A 23,769-nucleotide genomic window follows, 5' to 3' on the forward strand; every position below is an offset into this window, starting at 1 on the left:
TTAGTGGGTGCAGTGCACTTCAGGCGGGCGGACCCAGGCCCACCCCCCCTACTTGTTACAGTTATGGTGGTAATTTTGAGCCCTCCAAATCCCACCAGAAACTCACTGTACCCACATCTAGGTGCCCCCCTTCACCCGTAAGGGCTATGGTTGTGGTGTACAGCTGTGGGTAGTGGGTTTTGGGGGAGTTTTGGTGGGCTCAGCACACAAGGTAAGGGAGCTAAGTACCTGGGAGCAATTTATGAAGTCCACTGCAGTGCCCCCTAGGGTGCCCGGTTGGTGTCCTGGCATGTCAGTGAGAAAAGTGCACTACGAATGCTGGCTCCTCCCATGACCAAAGGGCTTGCATTTGGTCGTTTCTTGCACCCCCCTTCCCCAGCTAGCTTCTGCCGATAAGTGGTGTCTGAGAAGGCTAAGAAAGTTTCCTGATGATAGTCTCTGGCCTGTTGCAGCAGCAGGTCATGGAGCATCAAGGTGTGCCTGCTTGCTTCCAATTGTAGGTTGAAGTCAAGAGGCAAGAAGCAGGCTGAGTCCACTGCAGTATTGTGCTGGTTGCTGCCATGTGTATGCCACAGTTACAAGGCAAGAAACAGGCTGAGTCCATTTGCAATGTCAAACTGGCCTTAGAGCTAATGTCAAGTTGCATCCTTAGAGCCAGATGAAAAAGGACAGTGGCATGCACTCATTTAAAGCCTAGAAGTAGAGGAGGAAGAGGACAGCCTTTTTATCAAGCTCACAGAATCATGATACTATTGTGGAACCAATTACAGATACATGGGAAGGACTATGGGGACCCCCACCAATGTAACACTGCTATGTTTTGCTCAGGCCTAAGGGTAGTGGGACTCTTAGCTTGGTGTTAAAGCTCTACTAAAGTGGATAGGGGTTACTGGCTTTCTTACCCTCTTTCATATCTGAGGCCTCGGTTCCAGTTCTTGTACTTTGAAAGCTACATTCAATCTAGAATAGTCTAGGTATTCTGCAGTGGGTCATTAACCAGCATATTTCTCTTGTGTAATCTGTCCTAGTCAAAGATAATCATACAAGTTGTCTTTTCTTAGAAAGGGTGCAGGAGTCAAGAGGGCAGTGCTAGGTTGGCATGGCAATTGTTGCTTTGATGTGATGTTTAGCAAAGGTACTTGTGTAAGCAGAAGCAGATCTGGAGGATGGATGCTTCTGTTTCTATGTCTTTGTCTTTATCTTCCTTTTATTTATGTCTGAAGCACAGATGTCTTAGAAGGCAGGAAGAAAGAGATTAGAATGGAATATGCAACTGTAAGTGATGAGAAAGGACTCTTTGATAACGTGTCCCTGAAAGGAAGTAAACTGATTATGTGTTGGGGTTTTTTTCTTGTACTCCTCCTAGTTGTAGGTGGATTAGAAATTGTTAAATAAATAAATGAGGGTGATTGGCAGAAGAGGTGGTGCATGAAAAGCCTGCACTGAGGGAATTCATTCATATGGCATATACACTGTAAAACTATATATACACCTACTTGTTTTTTAACACAAGGGTCACATTCTGTCCAGGCCCCGAAGTCTCCAAGTTGGCAGTTAATGGGACACATCTGCTCATTACATGCTCTTGATTCATGCTTTGTGCACAATCGATCACAATAGTTTTTCTGATAATAGTCATCAAATCTTATTTGTCTATAATGAAAGAAACTATTAATATTTATGTTGAATAATTCAATAATGTTAAACTATTTTTTTATTTGCTAGGTCTGTTGATTTAGATCAGTAGCCAAAACATAAAAGGACAATACCATAATCTAGGTGCCTGAATTTACTCTCCTTTTGTGCACATTAATATCTAGAATACTAGTACTTACATAGGATTATGTGTATTTACCTGCATAAATGCTAACACATAGTAACATAGTAGATGACGGCAGAAAAAGACCTGCACAGTCCATCCAGTCTGCCCAACAAGACAACTCATGTGTGCTGCTTTTGTGTATACCCTACTTTGATTTGTACCTGTGCTCTTCAGGGCACAGACTGTATAAGTCTGCCCAGCACTAGCCCCGCCTCCCAACCACCGGCTCTGGCATAGACCGTATAAGTCTGCCCAGCACTAGCCCCGCCTCCCACCACCGGCTCTGGCACAGACCGTATAAGTCTGCCCAGCGCTATCCCTGCCTCCCAACCTCCAGTCCCGCCTCCCATCACTGGCCCTGGCACAGACTGTATAAGTCTGCCCCGCACTATCCCCGCCTCCCAACCTCCAGCCCCGCCTCCCCTACCGGCTCTGCTATCCAATCTCAGTTAAGCTCCTGAGGATCCTTTCCTTCTGAACAGGATTCTTTTATGTTTATCCCAAGCATGTTTGAATTCCGTTACCGTTTTCCTCTCCACCACCTCCCGCGGGAGGGCATTCCAAGCATCCACCAATCTCTCCGTGAAGAAATACTTCCTGACATTTTTCTTGAGTCTGCCTCCCTTCAATCTCACCATGGCTTTTAGTTTCCATTTTGATTAGCTGGGGTCCATGAGTGTGGAGGTTATTTTGCTTGGAGGTAAAATATTGTCTTTCATTATTTAAATTACATTCTGGCTTGGATACTGTGGGTTTAGCAGAGGGATGCAGATTGCAAGCTCTGACAATCTGTAATAGCCCTGACTGGTTCACATTCACACAACCAAACTTGAGTTTTTGGTTTTGGTTTCTGCTGAAAACAGGTAATAAATTTCAGCTACAATTTTGGATTTGGCCAAAGGTTTTTAGAGAGTTTTGGTGTCAGTTTCGATTTTGGCTATAACTGGGAAAAAGCAGTGTTGGTTTGTCTCTACAGGAAATACAGTCCCCCCCCCCCCCCCCCCCGATGTTCAGAACCATTTAATCAGCCTGGAATGGAACTCCCTGGCCAGTTAAATGGCACTTAACCGGCTATCTGGCGATATATATATATTTTTTTTGGGGGGGGGGTGGAATAGACGGCTATCCCCTGCTGAATATTACTGGTTAGTGGCTAGGAGAATTGAAGGTAGATCGTGATGCTTCTTGTAACCTTGGGGATTGAGTTCCACCATTTAGAGCGAAGGTAGCTAAAACTTGCTGTGTAGTTGGATTTGTAGATTATGTTTCTGCAGTTGGGCAGGTGGAGTACTACTACTACTACTTATCATTTAGCGCTACTAGATGTACGCAGCGCTGTACACTTGAACATGAAGAGACAGTCCCTGCTCGACAGAGCTTACAATCTATTTAGGACAGACAAACAGGACAAGCAAGAGATAAGGGGATATTAAAGTGAGTAGTAGGTATCCCCTGGTTCTTGGGTTTGCATTTCTTCATGATAGTGTGATCAGGTCTAGTCTGGGGACATGCCAAATAGTATTTTGAAAATGATCCTGGGTATTTTGAATATTAATCTGGCCTTCATTGGGAGCCTGTGTAGCATTCTGAGTAATGGGCTCTTTTGTATTTTGATTGTTTTGACTATCAATCTCGCTGCTGTGTTTCTGGATGTGTTTTATTCAAATGACTTACATGCATAATCAGTGTGTAACGTTTTGCACATACTTTATAGAATTGCCCTGCAGAAGAAAAGTGTCAAAAAGAACATTTCAAGGAATTGAAACAGTAATTCTCAACCTCTGCCATATCTTTATATAGTCTAGCAGTTCGTGGAATATCAAAGCTAACTTCAAAGGTAACTTAATTTTTAATTTGTTCAGTGAGAAAGCCAAATCTAGAAAAACATCTGGTTTTCAGTGAGGTCCTGGAGGCACAGGGATGCAAAATATGTTGCCTGTAGCCATACAAAGAGTCAATTGCAGCAGGGGATCTGAAACTCATTTTCAGAACCTCTTCTGACTTAAGAGTTCAGTTCTCTAAGCAGTAGACTAATCTTCCTTTTCCCCCTCTTTCTAACCTCAAAATGCATTTATTTTCATTTAATTAATTGTTTATCCTTGCAGCCCAAGGTGGTGTACAACATAGTTAAAAAAAAATCCTTACATTAACCATTAAAAAATATATAAACAAATCCATCCATTTAGAGCATGATATATCTTAATACAGTACAGCTCTTACTTATGACTATCCAGTAGAGTAAGTACAAAATAAATACTCCAGAATAATAACTAAGGTGTCCTTTTACTAATGCGCGCTAACAGATTTAGCACATGCTAAATGATTAGATGCCCATGGAAATATAAAGGGTGTCTTATTAATTAGTGCATGCTAATTGTTAGTGCATGCTAAATCTGTTAGCATGCCTTAGTTAAAGGACCCCTTAAGACTGTAAATATGTCTTAAAATCATACACTTGCTTGATTAAAAATGTTTAAAATTTTGTAAATGTAAGGAGCTTTTTCAACAAATTTCCGATGGAAGGCTGACTCTACACAGGAAAAGGCAGAAGAACAGGTACAAACCAATTTACAAATCTTATTCGAAGGAATATTTATTTATTTATTTATTTATTTATTGCATTTGTATCCCACATTTTCCCACCGTATGGCAGGTTCAATGTGGCTTACATATTGCTAAAAAGACGGTTTCAAAATTTAGATTTATAGAAGTCTAGTACATAATACAGAAGTACAATAAACACTTAGGTTGATATATTAGCATTTTGCGTGAGTGAGGTTATTATTGTTTTCCATTTCTGAACTTTTTGTGATGTAAGGTGGTATGGGATTAAGCAGATCCAGGAGGGAAAGACTCTTGAAAAAATGTGTTTTCAGGTTTTTTCTGAATTGTAGGTAGTTTTCTGTGAGTTTCATGTCTTTGGGTAGTGAGTTCCAAAGTTGTGTGCCTATAAATGAGAGGCGGGCGGCATGTGAAGATTTGTATTTTATACCTTTGCAATTGGGGTAGTGAAAGGTTAGGTAGATTCTTGCTGTTCTCGTCACGTTTCTTATTGGTAGATCGATAAGTTCTGTCATGTAATCTGGTGCAAGTCCGTAGATGATTCTGTGGACTATTGTTCATATTTTGAATGTTATGCGAGCGTTAATAGGAAGCCAATGTATGCTTCTTAGGAGGGGTTTCGCGCTTTCGAAGTATATTTTTCCGAAGATGAGTCTGGCAGCCGTGTTTTGTGCTTTCTATAGTTTTCTTATGATTTGATCTTTGCAGCCTATGTAAATACTATTGCAGTAGTCTACATGGGTTAGCACCATGGTTTGGATCATTTTGCAGAATGAATCCCTGGGAAAATATAGTTTTATACATTTGATCTTCCACATACAGTGGAACATTTTCTTGGTCATGTTCTTAGCTTGGCTTTCTAGCGTTAGGTTGCGGTCAATTGTTATGCCTAAGATTTTCAAGTGGTCTGAGATTGGGAGGGATGAACCCTGTGCGTTAATTGCTGAGGGGGGAACATTATTGTATTAGGATGTGAGAATGAGACATTGGGTTTTATCTCTATTGAGTTTTAACTTGAATGCCGATGCCCAGAATTCCATGATGGTCATGCTGTTTATTATTTCCTTGGTGATTTCTGTGGGATTCTGTTTGAAGAGAATATAGATGGTGATGTCATCTGCATAGAGAAATGGATTGAGGTCTTGTTTGGATAGAGATTTAGCCAGTGGTGTCATCATTAGGTTGAATAATATAGGTGAGAGCAGTGATCCTTGTGGTACTTCACATTCCGCTTTCCAAGGTGGAGATATATCTGAGTTTGATTTGACTTGGTATGTCCTGGATGTCAGAAATCCCTTGATCCAGGAGAGTACTTTTCCTGTAATTCCTATCATGTCGAGGATTCTCAGTAGTATGTGGTGGTCAACCATATTGAATGCGCTTGATAGGTCAAATTGGAGTAGGAGAATGTTTTTACCCCTTGCTATTTCCTGCTTGAATCTGGTCAGAAGTGTGGTTACTATTGTTTCTGTACTGTGCTGAGGTCTGAAGCCAGATTGAGATTCGTGCAGTACGTTGAAATCAGTGAGGTATTCTGTTAGTTGTTTGGCGACTATGCCTTCTGTAAATTTGGTTGTTAGGGGTAAGAATGCTATCGGTCTATAATTTGAGCTGTATCCTGCTTTTTTTTTTGGTGTCTTTTGGGATGGGAGTTAGTAGGATATTTCCTCTATCCTGTGGGAAAAGGCCTTGATTAAGGGGGGTTTTCATTATATAGTTGGGGCAGGTGTTTAGTTGGCAGTGGGCGGAGGAGAATTTTCTGAGTGCGTGAGCTATTATTTCAGTGCTTAGATGAGTGGTTATTCCAAATACGGTCTGCCGGGTATTCCCTTGGGTTCGGATCTAGTTCGTTTATGAAGGTTTCTGGATTAATATTTCCCTGATGCAGATACTTGCGTAGATTGATAATTTTTTCTTCAACGTATTTGTCAAGATTGCCTGAATGTGGAAGGTTTGCATTCAGTGTAGTTACCGTTGTGGTGTTAAGTAAGTTGTTTATTAGTTTGTATAATTTCTTTGTGTCTTTGCAATCTGTGCCTATTTGTTCTCTGTAGAAGTTTCTTTTGGATTGTCTTATTTTATATTTGTATTTTGTTGACTTTCTTTCCAGGCCTTTAGTGATTGTTCGTTTTTGGTTTTTTTCTAGTTTCGTACTAATTTTCTAGTTTATATTTTTAGAATTTTTAGTTCTTCGTTAAACCAGAGTATTTTACTGCGTTTTGGTGCTGACTTTGTACGTATGGGTGCTATTTTGTTGAGGATTTCGTTGCATCATTTGTCCCAAACAGTGAAGAAGTCAGTTGAATCGGTTTTTGGTGCCCAGGCCCGTTGATGCATTTGGGGAAGACCTTTCTTCTTCCAGCATAAGATCATAGCTAATTTAAAGTGGTCAGACCAAGGTACGCTTTTCCATTGCTGTTCCATTACCAAAAAGATTCAGTCATTGGATAGTTTGTATGTTAATAGATCCAGTGCATGGCCTTTTATGTGTGTGGGGTTGACGTGGCCAGTGGAAGTCCCACATTTGAAAGAACTCTTTGCATTCTAGTGTGTCATTTGAGGTTGTGTCCTCAAGGTGAAGGTTTATATCTCCTATTATTATTACGTTAGGATTTGTGAGGCATGTGTTTGATATAAAGTCCATGAGAGTTGGTTGGGCATCTTTCCAATTTCCTGTTGGTCGATATAATATGATGCAAGTCAGGTGAGCTGGGAGGGATTTGTTTTGTAACCTGATTGCGGCAATTGCAAGTTGTGTGTTAATGGATTCCGCAAAGGATTCTGAAATGAATTTGTCTATCCTACCACTCCTAGTGGTGATTGTATCACTCCTACAATACTATGGATGGAACAAAAATAAAAAGTTTTTACATGCTAAATCAAATGGAATTAATTTATTCTGTTTGTTGTCACCAATTTCAACAATGTGCTTATCAAAACTGAGATGAGACTTGTAGAAAAGAGCTAAACTGTTTGCCTGCCTAGAGGCTTTGAGATTAACATTATTTAATTTTAAGCATAAATCTGGACTAGGGAAAATATGGTTTTGCAAGTTAGAGAACGTTCACTCTGATTGCATTTGGTAATAATTTATTCATACACATTCAGCTTGAAATGGCAGCTAGATTCTCATTTACTGAGAGATGTGACCAAATCAGAGTTTTGAACTGTAGATCTGCATATCAGCATCATAGCACTGTATCCTTACAATCTAATGACATCCTATAATGGATGCAAATAAATATTAATTAAAGCAGGTGATACAATTGATCTTTGAGGTTCTTTATAATCTATGTGATTAGTGGTTGATAGAATTCCATTCCAATGGACAATGAAAACTCCACTAGTGAAACTGAGCAGCCGAAGCCCATTTAACATGACCTTCTGGTTTACAGTGTATGTATTCCCTGGGATTCTATATATCACACCTCAATTTCTGCATAGAAATCAAAGTGTATTCCATAACAATGCACATAACTTAATTAGTTAACAAGCTAATTGGCACTGATAATTGGATGCTAACAATTATCAGCACAAATTGGCACTAATTAGAATTTATACACACTACTCACTAAGCTTATTCTATAATGTGGTGTGCGTAAATTCTAAGTTGCATAGTTGAAAAGTGGGCATGGTTATGGACATTTCTAAAATCTAAGGGCTTCTTTTACAAAGCCACACTAATGATTCCCCTGCGACAAATAAGAGGAAGCCCATAGGAATTAAATGGGCTTTCTCTCATTTGCTACACCGAGAATCGGTAGCATGGCTTTGTAAAAAAAGGCCTTAAGTTCATTGTTATAAAATACACCCACTTTGCGCCTAATTTAGGCATTGGGATTTACACCAGGTTTTAGTTGGCGTAAATGACTGCATCTAAATTTGTTCGTGCAAGGCAGCACTGGGTGTATTTTATAATGTATGCCTAAATTAAAGCATACTTTATAGAATACGTTTTGATTTCCGTGTGGAAATCGAGGCATACTATGTACATAGAATCTAGTCCATTATCTGTAAATACATTATTAACTTATTTCAATTTTGGGCTGTACTGCTGCAAAAATTCTGTGGTGTAAAAGAGCTGTAACTGAGGCCCATGAAGAATCATATGTGGTTATTGAGATGGAAAATGTGAATCACCAATATGAGAAAAGAAAGAAGAGAAAAGAAAAATGTGAAAGACAATGTGTTTTTCTATTTGAAATCTATTGCCGAGGTAATAATTGGCAGTTTCTATTGGTTCTTACTTATATATTATAGAATAATATTGGTGTTGCCTAGTTACAGTGAATGTACAAATCATCCTCTCTTCCTTTTCCTTCAGGGGTAAAACCTCTATTATCAAGGGTGGCAAACAATCATCAATGTCAGACATAATCCCATCAAAGCCAGACAGGATATTAATCTTACAAAGAACCTTATAGGGTGCTGCAAGCTCCTAACCTTTCTTGGAAATTTCTGCTAACAAATTATCGATGGCAACAAGGACTGAAAGATTCAGCTTGCTGTAAATGGTATCAGTTGTAGAAATAGGTGTTATGTTAAGCAAAAAAGATATTTCACAAGCTGTAATATTTTATTCAGACTGGGCCAAATTCTATAAATGGCATCTTAAAAATTGGCGCTGAAAAACCATGTGTTGAGCACGAGTCTATAAACTATGCCAAAAATTAGGTGAAGTTTATAGAATATGTTCACACGCTGTTCTTGCGACTAAAATTTAGGCACAACCATTTAGGCCAAAAAAAACCCTAAATGTCCAAATCACAATGTTAATCTGTTCATGAGCTCTTGAGCCTAGGCCGAGGCTAGAAAGGATCTTGGCCACGGCCTATTGTGGACCAAACAGGCGCTACACAATACCACAGTCACAAAGCCCCGCAAACTCAGAACACTCAACTAGCACCAGCAGAAAAGGGAGATGGACCACTCTGGCGGGTCTCACGGTCGAACGGGAACCCATTCATACAGAGTCCAAGCATACGGGCCTCACCGCTGATCTGGAACCGAGTCACACACTAGGGAAGAGGAAAAGAACAACGAGGGGTCCCAGAAGGGACTGGAGCATATGCAACTCACACAGCGCTAGCTAGACACAAGGGAGGGATGACAGACAAGAAGCTGGCAAATACAGGCTACAACCAGGGGAACAGAAAGCCCACAGGTGCAGGGAAGCAAGGTAATCAGGGAAAGCAGCTTAGGTAGGGAAACAAACAAGTATACGCTGGGAACAACCAGCACACAGAGCTACGAGCAATGAGAGAAGAAAACAAACTCCCACAAAAGCACAGTGTGCTACTAGCACAGACATAGAGAGGGTAAGAGGCTTCAGATGACCGGGATCAAGGCTAAAGCATAGCCTGTAGGGAGAGGTAGGTTTAAATAGATCTGACTTCTGATGTCTGCTGCCTCAGATGTCAGCTCAATCCCTAACAGGCCAATCAGAGCGAGTACTAGTCATTCCCCTGCCTGTCTTAGCAGAATCATAATACACAAAACCTTGTTCAAAACAGTATAAAAAAAAAAAAGACGCTTTTCTTTTTTGAAAATGACCTTCTTTTCTATTCAGATTTTAGATGTTTTGTGCAAAACGTCCAAAGTCAGACTTAGACGTCATATCAAAAATGCCCCTCTGTACGTCATAAAATTCAATTCAATTTGAAATTAAACTGGGGAAAAATACCATGAAATGTGTTGTATCCTGTTAAAATTCCAAGATGTAATTTGCAGATCCTACAGAACATATTACTGAACTTTGAGGAGCTGTTCAGGAGAAAGTACATAAGTACATAAGTAATGCCACACTGGGAAAAGACCAAGGGTCCATCGAGCCCAGCATCCTATCCACGACAGCGGCCAATCCAGGTCAAGGGCACCTGGCAAGCTTCCCAAACATACAAACATTCTATACATGTTATTCCTGGAATTGTGGATTTTTCCCAAGTCCATTTAGTAGCAGTTTATGGACTTGTCCTTTAGGAAACCGTCTAACCCCTTTTTAAACTCTGTCAAGCTAACCGCCTTCACCACGTTCTCCGGCAACGAATTCCAGAGTTTAATTACGCGTTGGGTGAAGAAACATTTTCTCCGATTTGTTTTAAATTTACTACACTGTAGTTTCATCGCATGCCCCCTAGTCCTAGTATTTTTGGAAAGCGTGAACAGACGCTTCACATCCACTTGTTCCACTCCACTCATTATTTTATATACCTCTATAATGTTTCCCCTCAGCCGTCTCTTCTCAAAGCTGAAAAGCCCTAGCCTCCTTAGTCTTTCTTCATAGGGAAGTCGTCCCATCCCCGCTATCATTTTAGTCACCCTTCGCTGCACCTTTTCCAGTTCCACTATATCTTTCTTGAGATGTGGCGACCAGAATTGAACACAATACTCAAGGTGCGGTCGTACCACGGAGCGATACAACAGCATTATAACATCCTCACACCTGTTTTCCATACCTTTCCTAATAATACCCAACATTCTATTCGCTTTCCGAGCCGCAGCAGCATACTGAGCAGAAGGTTTCAGTGTATTATCGACGACGACACTCAGATCCCTTTCTTGGTCCGTAACTCTTAACGTGGAACCTTGCATGACATAGCTATAATTTGGGTTCTTTTTTCCCACATGCATCACCTTGCACTTGCTCACATTAAACATCATCTGCCATCTAGCCGCCTAGTCTCCCAGTCTCGTAAGGTCCTTCTGTAATTTTTCTCAATCCTGTCGTGAGTTAACGACTTTAAATAACTTTGTGTCATCAGCAAATTTAATTAACTTGCTAGTTACTCCCATCTCTAAATCATTTATAAATGAGTGAGAGTCTAGTGCTGGAGTATAACAGGAATGATAATATAAGCCAGGGGTGAGAAAAGATTCACCAAACAGGCCAGTATTAAAGTAATATGCAGGGGCTTAACAGCAGAGGGGTTTTTTTTGGGGGGGGGTGAGGGAGAAGAGGTTGTATATTTTAAAGCTAAAATACAGGTTTTCCAGAATAGATTGATGCTTTGGGGAGATAATCGCTAGTGTGTAAAGGGGTTTGCAGTTATTCACTATTTGGCTGGATGTATGAGATTCAAGCATTAAGGCATCTTGTGTGGAAGGGTCACCTTTAAAAACAAGGTACTTTAGTAAGCTATATTTTTTTAACTAAAAATATAACACACAGGAGATTTTTGATAGAAACAGTAACAGGTTAATTTGATGTCTGATGTTCCTTGACCCCATCCACTGAAGTGTAAGAAACTGGACAGAGAGAAAGATCCAAGATGTCATTACCTGAAATCCCTTCCAGAAAGAAAAATATATCAGCGTTGAAGTTCTAGCCCACTATAGGATTATAAAAACTTGAAACATTTTATCCATTTCATCAATACGGAAATTGGCCAAATCAGCACTGGGGATCCTATCAAACAAACCTTTCGTATGATTTAAAGTTGTAGTAAGCCTGGAAATTACAGACTCTTTCTTGGCTTTCTGAATAAGGCAACAATAGGTTTTCCTAACTAGATGATAAGTATCTCTTAATTCCTCAATGGGAGCTTTAAGCCGTTTTCTGTCAGCTTATCACACCCACCATCTCATTAGCACAAGCTCAGTATAGTACCAGGGTTGTTTAATTCTCCCTGCAGTAACCTTCTTAATAATTTTGGTGAGAACAATGGTACCTAAAATAGATGTTATAGTAGCAATCACAGGTGTTGATAATCAAAAGTAAACATGGGTGCTAGAGGCCAATAATGCCATACTAGCTCCCACATTTAGCAGCGCAGAATGATCAGGGGATCTAGTGTAGCAAACGAGTGTGTCAGGCCTTAGCGCAGATACCATGCAAATATAGTCAAGCTCATTTAAATGAGGTCATTTTGCATTCCTCCCCAATGATCAGAAGAGAGTGCCGGAAAACAGCTATAAAAAATAACGCCAGATCCGAGCAGGCGTTAGAGTGTTGGAAGAAAGCATTTCCCATGATTCTCATGCTTCTTTTATGATTTTTTTCTGCAAAATCTACCGGTTTTGATTGCTTTTGGAAGCAGAAGGAAGCCTGTGCAAGCCCCTGAGCACTGGTTGTGAGAAACTGAAGACCCAAATGTGAAGCACACATTGGTGTTCTTGTCCTGCGTCTAAATTTAAAGTGGCCATGCTTTAAAAAAACCCCCAAAAGCGCACACTGGTGTCTGTTACTTGCGTCTAAACATAAGCATCCAGAAAAAATGTGTTATTAACACCTCTCCGGTATCATGTAAGCCACATTGAGCCTGCAAATGGGTGGGAAAATGTTGGGTACAAATGTAACAAATAAATAAACTCTTCTGCGCATGTACCAAGCACAATCCTCTTGCCGAACCCTCTAACGCTCAAAGCAATGAGCACACCTATCTATGCATTTCATTAGCTTTGAGCATTAGGGTTTTGTTCTTCTACACTGGCGGTATTTTTATGGTGCTATTCAGAATAGCGCCGGAGTTTTGATCATCGGCCCCACAATGAGAAACCTAATTCCCAGGGTTAGCATGATCAACTTGATCGCTAAATGGCTCCCAAAGCTCAATAAACATCTCACAATCAATTTCTCCCCCAAACATTATTTTAGAAGCATCTACACAAGTAAATAATGCCATTTATATGTGAAGATTGGACACATATACACATGGCAATTTCAGAAAGCTGCCATATACATTTGTCAATCACAGGAATGCGTAGATTTCAAGGGAGCATGCTTTGATCATGGCTAGATAGCCCACAAATTTCCATGGGGCCCTTTTACTAAGCCGTGTAGGCGCCTAGGTGTGTCTAACGCACTACCTCTCCTCCCTCATCTCCCCCTATGTTCCCGCCCGTAACCTCAGCTCACAGGACAAATCCCTCCTTTCAGTTCCCTTCTCCACCACTGCCAACTCCAGGCTCCGCTCATTCTGCCTTGCCTCACCCATTGCCTGGAACAATCTTCCTCAATCCCTACACCAAGCCCCCTCCCTACCCATTTTCAAATCTCTGCTTAAAACTCACCTCTTCAATGCTGCTTTCGGCAGCTAACCTTTTGTGCAATATAGTATTCCCTATCAGACGGACTCTATACTTGTTTTTAGTTTGTACACCTGTCTTTTAGATTGTAAGCTCCTTGAGCAGGGACTGTCCTTCCATGTTAAATTGTACAGCGCTGCGTAACCCTAGTAGCGCTTTAGAAATGTCAAGTAGTAGTAGTAACTACCACCTGGCTACACGCGCCAGAAAATAATTTTATTTTCCAGCGCGCAGGCGGTAATTGGAATTTAAATGTGCGTTGACCATTTCTGCCTGGTGAATGAGTGGTGGTAAGGTGTCAGACCCAAAATGGACGCGTGCCAATTTTCATTTTGCTGCATCCATTTTTGGCCCCCCCAAAAGGTATTTTTTACAGGTTCGTTGAAAAATGGATCTGTGCACGTTGAAAACACACACCTATACTAGCGCAGGCCACTTTTTAGCGCACCTTAGTGAAAGGACCCCTACGTGTATTCAAGAATATTTAAGAAAATTTCCCCTTCAGTTTTTGCACCATCTCTGAGGTATGCACAGGTGTGTTAAAAATATTCATGAGGGCCAGAGCTTCAAAAAGGGATTAAGAGGGACATTTTCCTCAATCCTTCATTTCTTATGTTTGCCTCAAAAATAAAAAAACAACATTGCAGCTGTGCTTTCTTTGTTAATTGTTGGGACTCCATTAAAGGGAGTTTTGTAAGAGGGCATCTAAAAAATACGAATTTTATATTTATTTTATAAAGGCAGACAACCAAATCCACCCTATAAAATAGACACCTGGAGTCGGCTCTAGCAGCCTGCAAATTCACATGCACACATATATACTTTCTCTGAGGTAGGCATAAATGTGTGTGCATATTCTGGGTATGTCTGTGCATATTTTATAAAGTTTGCATGTACATCACAACTCTGCCCCCGGGGAAAGCCTATGCATGACATGCATATAAGTATTTATTTATAAGACTTGCTTAATTGCCCTTCAGGAAAAGCAGTGATCAATATAATCAATGCATCAAAATCAATTTAAAATACAAAGAAGCATCCCCACATAAAAACATAAACACAATAATTACAATTAAAAATAAAGCATACATTTCCTTTAATTAAAATCACACATCCTTGCTGCAGAGGCTAGTTTTTTTTTTAATTTCACTGAAAATGTTTGATTAAATTTCCTGATTCCAATTATGTTTTTTATGAGCCTATTCAATTGAAAGATTACTTATGAAAAAAGAAATGAAGTAATTACCTAGGCTTTTTGGAGGGGGGTTGCTAGTCTGTTGAGGGATTATAAGATTAAGAGGTCCTGTTATTAAGGTGCGCTAATGGATTTAGAGCGCGCTGAATACTAAGGAACCCATTTTATATCTATGAACTTCTTAGCATTTAGCATGGGCTAAGCATTAGGAGGCACTAAGGGGCCCATTTTCAAAATAGAAAAACATCCAAAACGTGTCACAAAGCACCATTTAGATGGATTTCTTCTCAAAACATCCAAATCAGTATTTTCAAAACCTGTTTTGCAGATTTCTATCTATGCATTTCATCTGCAGTGTGTCCAAATCACAAAGGGGCATATTGGGGGCATTTCAAAGGCGGGTTTAGAGCGTGCCTAACACTTGGACATTTTACAGCCATAATGGAACTAAACCAAAACATCTAGGGCGAAAATGTCAATGTTTTGTTGTAGACCTGTTTTTCAAATGAATAAGACACAAAAAGGTGACCTAAATGACAAGATGACCACTGGAGGAATTCAGGGATGACAGCCTCAGATGTTATAGCCAGGTCTATTAGAGCAGCATGCAGGTCCCTGGAGTAGTGTATTGGTGGGGGCAGTGTACTGTAGACAAGTGGACCCAGGCCTATACCTCTCCCTACCTGTTCCACTGGTGGTGGAAACTGTGAGCCCTTCAAAACTCACCAGAAACCCACTGTACCCATAGATAGGTGTCCCCTTCACTCATAAGGGCTACTGCAGTGGTGTACAGTTGGGGTAGTGGGTTTTGGATAGATTTTGAAGATCTCAGCAGACAAGATAAGGGAGCAATAGTGAGATGTGTAGCTGGAAGCATTTATATGAAGTCCACAGCAGAGACCTCTAGGTTGCCCCGTTGCTCTCCTGGGATATCTGCGGTACCAGTCTGCTAAAAATGCTGGCCCGTCCTACATCCCAATGGCTTTATTTTCTATATTTTTCACTTGTGCATTTTGTTCTTGAAAAGGGCCTGAAAAGATAAATACACAGAGCTCAAAACCTTGTTACAAACAATAACTTTGAAGAAAATAGTATTTTGCTTTTTCGAAAATGGTCACATTTGCTATTTGGATTTGAGACATTTAGCACTAAATGTCCAAAGTCCGACTTAGATGTCATATCGAAGATGCCCTTCTAAATCTGTTAGTGCACCTTAGTAAAAGGACTCCTAAGGGTCTTAAATGATAGGTAGCTGGATTTGATGTGTATTCATCTTATTGCTTTAATTTGTTGCTATTAATTTCCCCTCTCTCCCCCCATTGATGTGTACTTGTTTTTGTCACCTGGTGCTACATGCTTTGTGTATGTAAAATTGAGGGGTCTTTTTATCAAACTGAGGGGCTCTTTTACTAAAGCTTAGCTCGAGTTATCTGCAGCAGGGCCCATAGGAGTAAAATGGACCCTGCTGTAGATAACTCAAGCTAAGCTTTATAAAAGACCCCCTGTGGTAAAAAGTGGTTTTAGTGTGTGCTTACCTGGATCATACCCAGCGCTAAGGCCATTTTTCAGCATGGGTAAAATGGCCAAGTTTTCTATTTGTTGAATAAATGGCCACACACTTGTTTTCTCATTAGCGCATTGCCATTAGCGCATGAGCACTTACTTACACCTGTTTTGTAGATGGTAAGGGCTCACATGCTAACCAAGTGCTAATCGGTTAGCGTGCGGTGATGTAACTGCGCTAACCGACCAGTGCAGAACATGCCTACTCTCCGCCCCTGCGCTGCCTCAGCACTAAAAGATAAACTTTATTTTTTAGTGCTGGGAAGACTGCACAGATGCCAAAATTACAATGGGACACCTGAGCAGCGTAGGAAAAGGACCTCTTAACGAGAAAAGGGAAAAAAATAAAGCATAATATAACAAATTAGAAACCACATATACAAAACATGCATTTTCTCATCATTTATAAACTCAGTATAATATTTATAGGGATATATATAGCTGCAAGATTTTAGACAAGTTTCTTTCTCACATGCAAAAGTTTTTACATGCAGGAAACCATTTCTAAAATTACCTCCTTTCTGTTCTTTGGCACTGCTTTCGCCAAACCACAGATATTACTCTAAAGCAGTGTTTCTCAACCCAATCCTCAGGACACATCGAGCCAATTGGGTTTTCAGGATATCCTCAATGAATATGCATGAGAAAGATTTGCATGCACTGCCTCTTTGGTATGCAGATCTATCCAATACATATTCATTGTGAATATCCTGACCTGACAACCTGAGAAGCTGGTTGCACATCGAGGACTAGGTTGAGAAGCACTGCTGTAATTGTCAAATGCATCTCTGGCTGCTGTATTAGGTCTTTCCCTCCAAATGTATCTGAAGGTAAATAAGGTTGTGTGTGTGACCTTCATACACAGTAAATCAGCCAAGTAGACAAATATTTCTGAATGGTAACAGAGTAGAAGCTGTGTATTTCATACTTACCTACTTCGGCTTTGAGTGCCATAGTTGCAAGTCTTGGAACATGCAGACCAGGAGCTCCATGGATAATGTTCACAATAACATGCATGTGTTGGAACAATTGCAGTACTTAGCAGAACAAAGAAGCCGAAAGAAGAAATGCGATCCATGAACTAAAGTAAACTGGTGAGAGATTATAACAATTAGTACCATTATTACATTGAAACATTTTGTATATAACATCAACTGAAGGTTGTGACACATAAAATCAGTCTTATGGACAATTGATTAGCAGCGAGAACTCTGCTGTGCTCATGTTCTTCCATAGAATTATAGATAAAGGAAGAAAATGGTAGATTTTCAAAAAGAGAGTGCTTGATTGAAAGCTTTCACCCAGTCATACTGGGGCTTTGTTTCCTGAAAAGGCTTAAATCAGTTGATTGGCTGTCTTGTGCTTGTACACTAAATGCTCCATCAAATGTTTAGATCCACCAACATAAAAATGTAATTATCAAAAGTGTTTTAACAGCACTTGCTTCAAAAATTGACTTGAGTTGTATAGAGATGACCAATCCCTATAATTGCAGACAAAGGATCAATCTCAGTTTCATGACTTTAAGTCAGTCATATACTAAAATGTCTGAAAACTTAAGAGTTTTCTATTCTTTTCTTATTTGTAATACAATATTGTAAAAGGTCACTAAGACAGTGGACACCACAGTGTGGTTTGTGACTTCAAATGAGGCCACACAATCCTCATTTGGGGTCATGACCATGCCTGCAAAAAACCCGAAAAATAGAAATAAAATAAAAAGGTTAGTAGTGTCATCAGGCTGTGCAGACCAATAGAAGTCTCTAACAGCTTGCACAGGCTTGATGAGAGGTAGAACCCGCTGCAGCCTGGGAACCCGTTTTGAATTATTTGAGAACTTCCCTATTGTTTATCCCTATTCCCTCCCTCCTTTTTCTTGAATATATGGCTTTCTCTGTGTTTGCTCTTTTATCTTTGGTCTGCTCTGTTGGTTAGAGGACTGTTTGTAATTGGTTCTAAGCCTCTGTTGCCCTTGAACATTTGCATATTTACATGGCAGAGCAGATGAGCTTTACATTGTGTTTTTTCATGTTAAGAATAAATACAAGATCATGTATAAGAAAAATCGCATATCACATGCAGACTTTATGAGTTACTTTCACTGGTAAAAGGGCCATTTGAATATTGACTCTATGGGTAAAAGTAAACAGAGAAACATAGAAAATGAAGGCAGATAAAAGACATAGTGCTCATTTTCAAAGTAGATGGATGTCTTAAAATGCCTTTCGTTTCGATAATATGGTCGGGGCCAGCCAAATCTCAACATTTGGGCCAGCGTTACAAATCGCTGCCATTGGTTTTTGCTGATAATGGAAACTAATGGCGGCCATCTCAAACCCGGCCAAATCCAAGCCATTTGGTCATGGGAGGAGCCAGCATTTGTAGTGCACTGGTCCCCCTCACTTGCCAGGACACCAACCGGGCACCCTAGGGGGCACTGCAGTGGACTTCACAAATTGATCCCAGGTGCATAGCCCCCTTACCTTGGGTGCAGAGCCCCACAACCGCCCCCCAAACCCACTCCCCACAAATGTACACCACTACCATAGCCCTTAGGGATGAAGGGGGCACCTAGATGTGGGTACAGTGGGTTTCGTGTGGGTTTTGGAGGGCTCACATTTACCACCACAAGTGTAACAGGTGGGGGGGGGGGGTGGGCCTGGGTCCGTCTGCCTGAAGTGCACTGCAGTACCCACTAAAACTGCTCCAGGGACCTGCATAGAGCTGTGATGGAGCTGGGTATGACTTTTGAGGCTGGCATAGGGCTGGAAAAATGTTTTAAAATTCTTTTTTTGGGGTGGGAGGGGGTTCTTGACCACTGGGGGAGTAAGGGGAGGTGATCCCCAATTTCCTCCAGTGGTCATCTGGTCAGTTCAGGCACCTTTTCAAGGCTTGGTCGTGAACAAAAAAGGACCAAGTAAGTCGGCCAAATGTTCGTCAGAGCCGGCCTTCTTTTTTCCATTATCGGCTGAAGCCGGCCATCTCTCAACCATGCCCCTGTCCCGCCTTCAGTACCCTGTCGACACGCCCCTTTGAACTTTGGCCGGCCCTGTGACGGAAAGCAGTTGAAGCCGGTCAAAATCGGCTTTCGATTATACCAATTTGGCCGGGTTTAGGAGAAGGCCGGCCATCTCCCTTCTCTTTCGAAAATAAGCAGGAGTGTTACCCAAATTTGGGTGCCATTCATAGAATCAAAATGACATGTTCTATAACTTTTTTCATCTAAAAGGATGGGGATTGGATTATGGTATAACAAATTATTTGCTCTAGCAGAATTCATTAAATACTTATTTTTTTTTTTGTTTCTGGTGACTTTAGTCACCTTTTCCCAGAGATGACCATAAATATGCTCAAAATAGGCACTTCCTGGCCAATTAAGGTCTTCTTTTACAAAGCCACACTAGCAATTCCTGCTTGGTAAATGAGAGGAAGTCTGTTCAATTTCTATGTGCTTCCTTTCAATTGGCGCATGGGATTCGCTATCACAGCTTTGTAAAAGAAGCCCTAAATTAGGTACCCAATTAGAAAATTACCCTCAGGTTGTAAAAGAAGTCATATTAAACCAGGCCCAGGTACTAGCGGATACTCAATGAAGTTATATGGAAATACTTTTGAAACAAATAGGAGGAAATATTTTTTTTCAGTTAAGCTCTGGAACTCGTTGCCAGAGGATGTTGTAACAGTGCTTAGTGTATCTGGCTTTAAAAAAAGGTTTGGACCAGTTCCTGGAAGAAAACTTCATAGTCTGCCATTGAAGTAGACTTGGGGAAGCCATTGCCTGTTTCTGGAATCAGTAGCATGAATCTTGCTACTATTTGGGATTCTGTCAGGTATTTGTGACCTGGATTGGCCACTGACCCAGTATGCCTATTCTTATGTTCTTATTAATACTGATGCTTTGGAAATAAAGGAGTAATTCTATAACAGTTCACCTATATATAAGTGCCCAGAGAGGGCCTATATGACACCAATGTTGTCTTTTAATTTTTTATTTGTAAGTTTAAACGTACATTACAAGTTAAACCACTTGCTCAAGAAATAAAAAAAACAAACAAAACAAAAATACCCCAAGGCAACATAATATTACCTTATTACAGAAAAGGTATAAAACAAGAAAAACATTAAAGATGCCAAACATCTTCCTCAGACCACAAATATGAAACGGGAGGGGGGGGGGGGGGGAAATTAAGATCAAGAAGACCATCAAGAGGAAAATTTTAAGGAAAGATCTAACTAGAACACTTCCCAGCATCTAAATATCTATATGTTAAATTATGATTTTTCAATGCTGGTCAACTTCTTTAGGTCCAAAATGGACCTTATATGGCAGGTATGATATCTCACTACACATTTACATGGATATGCCAATAAAAAAGCTGTTCTCTCATAACCAAGAATTCTTTCCTTCTCTCTTGAGTAGATTTCGTTACATCAGGATATAGCCAGACATGCTGACCACAAAACTGAGAACCTGAATTTCTAAAATACAGTCTCATTAATTATAGAATTCAAATCTTGCTCAAAGACAAAGTTTACAATCAAAGTAGCATGATCATTCACTTCTGAAAATAGCTCTCTCAGAATTGCAGAAATAGTATTTAAATCCTTTCCTTCCAGATGAGGCTGAGCTTGAGCTTGGGCTCCAGATGATGAATGGTCCACCGAAGTGTGATCATCTGAGGGTTGACCCCCTACTACAGTCTTCTTTGAGGCAGTTAGTAAACAATAAACTTTGTTAAAAGGGGAAATAACTTCTCCAGGAATTTTAAAAATATCCATATGACATATTTTAAACATGTCTACAGGAGTCATACCCAACAATTAGGAAAATTCAAAACAGTCTCCTACTGAAGTTCTCTAACTGCTCAGGAATAGTGCACAGAGACTTAAGTGTAAACACAGTCTCAGCTCAAATTATTTTCTCTAATACCAATTACAATATTTAAAATCTGTTAGGCTATGTCAAATAAAATTACACAATGAGGGGGGAAAGACTATAAATCACACAAAAAATATGGACACCAGAAAAGATCAGTGCTAAACGTGATTCTATAAAAAGTATATACACTTTATAGACTCTGGCTTAGCGATGATTCCCACGCCTTAACTTTGGGTACCAGATTTAAGCTTGCTGAAACCAGATGTAAATTCTGGCATCTAAGTTGGGCGGGCTGAGCCAGTATTCTGTAACAACGTACACAATTTTTCAGAATGCACCAATATGCCTATGCTCCTCTTATGGTCATATCCCCTTTTGGGTTATGCGCTATGGGATTTGGAAGTCCAGCTTTATAGAATAGCGCACAGCCAGATACACGGACAAAACCTAATTGCTGTCAATAACATCCTAATTCTATAAAAGATTACATAAATTGCACAAATTAGTTTGTGTGTCCAATTTGCACACGCACAATTTAATTGCATAATGAGGTAATTAGGGCCAATAATTGGGTTTTTAACAAGCAATTATTGGCACTAATTAGATTTAATTGGAATTTACACATAAGTTTAAAAAAATGGGCATGGAAATGGGAGGGTGATGGGCAGAACGGGGATGTTCCTAGCACCTATGCATGTTGTTATAGAATAAGGGGGAATATGTACCCAATTTAGGTATGTACATTTGTACTATGTTTCAGTTGATGCAAATGGCCACACCTAAAGTTAGGTGTGGTTCCTGGGTGCGGCTTATGAAATAGCACTTTTTTGGCATTGATTTTTTCAGCGCCATATATAGAATTCACCACAAAATGTCAATAATTGGCTGCTAGCACCTAATTACTGATAGCTGTTTATTAAGCAATCGAGTTGTGCACTTATCTCAGCAGCTCACCCAAATTTAGATCCAGGAGTGAAAGATCGTCAGCTAAGTTCATACAAAATAAGAATGCTTACCTCTACAGCTAAGGAATAAAGCAGAGCTGACACAATGAAACCCACTGTGCTTGTTCGCTGAGTTACTGGAATAAAAGAGCTGGAAAGTAAATTCAAATCAATGTACTTGCACCCACCCCTTACCGTTAGTCTCTGGTCAGCTTCACGTTAGCTTTTCAACATAGTTTGCAAACATTCCACTGCTAGTCCAGAGGTTCTGTTTGTATTGGATAAGGATTTTGAAATACTGAGCTCATCCAAACATCCTCTCTACTCGTACTCCGCTCAAATATGTTCATATGTGCAACCATATTCAGGGAATCCATATGAGAAAGTGTCCATCTTTTATTTAATTTATCCATCCTGTTGATACCTATCTCCTCTTTCTTTTATCCTCTCTTCTCCATCTACTTTTATCTTTGTTTTTCAGTCTTTCAAATATGTTTCTCTATTTTTCTCATCATAACACTTTCATTAGGTTTTATTTTTTTTCCCTGGTTTTTCTGTGCTTTTTGTTTAATCTCTTTTCTGTTTTCAGGTATGTATTCCTGTTAGTATTTCATAGAGTATGTGAAAACAAAGTATTAGGCAGATAAGGTCGTACCTCAAGTTCTTATATTTCCATTCTAGATCTCATTGTCATCGTTGGAGCATATGCATTCCTTGTCACATGCTTGCTTTTGCAATTGCTGCCACTGTCCCCACAGACATGTGAAGCCTGATTTTGCTTACAGCATCTAGGTGCTGCATTAGGCATGTGAAAGTACCCAGTTTATGGAATTACCTGTTAACTCCTAAACTGTATGTTCTATGTGCTCATAACATCTGTGAGCTAAATTGGTGGTTTTCAACCCAGTCAGGATCACTTGGCCAGTCGAGTTTTCAGGATAGCCACAATGAATAAGCACAAGATGTATTAGCATGCACTTCCTTCACTGCATGCAAATCTATTTGATGCATATTCATTGGGGGTATCATGAAAACCCCAATGGCCAAATGGTCCCTGAGGACTGGGTTGAAAACCACTGAGCTAAATAATATGTGCATGCCAAACTGAGCATGTGCAGTCTTCTTTTCCCAGGGGCCCTTTTACTAAGCCGCTTAGGCGCGTATGTGCATCTTATGTGCGTCAGTTTTGAACTACTGCCGGGCTACCGTGTGGCCTGGGCGGTAATTTCATTTTTGACATGCATCCGCTATGTGCGCTGGAAAATATGTTGTATTTTCCGCACACGGCGCTAACCAGGTGTTAATCGGCATTGCATGCACGCTGACGACTACCATCCAGTTAATGCGTGAGACCTTACCGCTAACTGAATAGGTGGCGGTACGGTCTCAGGCCCAAAATGGATGTGCACCAATTTTCATTTTGACGCACATCCATTTTTGGCCCCCAAAAAAGGCATTTTTTGCAGGTGTGCTGAAAAATGGACCTGCGCGCACCCAATACACGCATCTATACCAGTGAAGGCCATTTTTTGGCGCACCTTAGTAAAAGGACCCCCCAATGCCTCTTTCCCCTTGCTGTAAACTTGTGTAGTGGATCCTTCTGGTTGACTGTGTGTGTGGTTGCTTAGGGGTCACAGATAAGAAATGTTAATAGTTTGTGGGGCAGACAGGGCAAGTGGGGTGAGGGGGGGCAAAGAAGGAGGGGAGAACTTCTTCAAAGTGCTAGTGTAGAGAGGTTTAACCAAGCCACAGTATCTTACACGCAGATGTTCTGTTCTAA

The 23,769-nt window shown here is 40.4% G+C and overlaps 1 protein-coding gene across 1 annotated transcript in view; it reads right to left on the reverse strand.

The window, feature by feature from the left end:
- Positions 1-22,183, reverse strand: part of C6 (complement C6) — a 126,857-nt gene extending 104,674 nt beyond the window's left edge. Inside the window, exons 1-3 of the mRNA XM_030193083.1 lie at positions 22,062-22,183; positions 17,099-17,257; positions 1,497-1,653 (exon numbers count right to left, since the gene is read on the reverse strand). Of these exons, the coding sequence (XP_030048943.1) occupies positions 1,497-1,653; positions 17,099-17,244 (303 nt within the window). The 5' untranslated portion in view covers positions 17,245-17,257; positions 22,062-22,183. The remainder of the gene's footprint in view (positions 1-1,496; positions 1,654-17,098; positions 17,258-22,061) is intronic.
- Positions 22,184-23,769: the final 1,586 nt, after the last annotated feature.

This window comes from Microcaecilia unicolor, chromosome 2 (assembly GCF_901765095.1).
Source record: "Microcaecilia unicolor chromosome 2, aMicUni1.1, whole genome shotgun sequence".
NCBI lineage: Eukaryota > Metazoa > Chordata > Amphibia > Gymnophiona > Siphonopidae > Microcaecilia > Microcaecilia unicolor.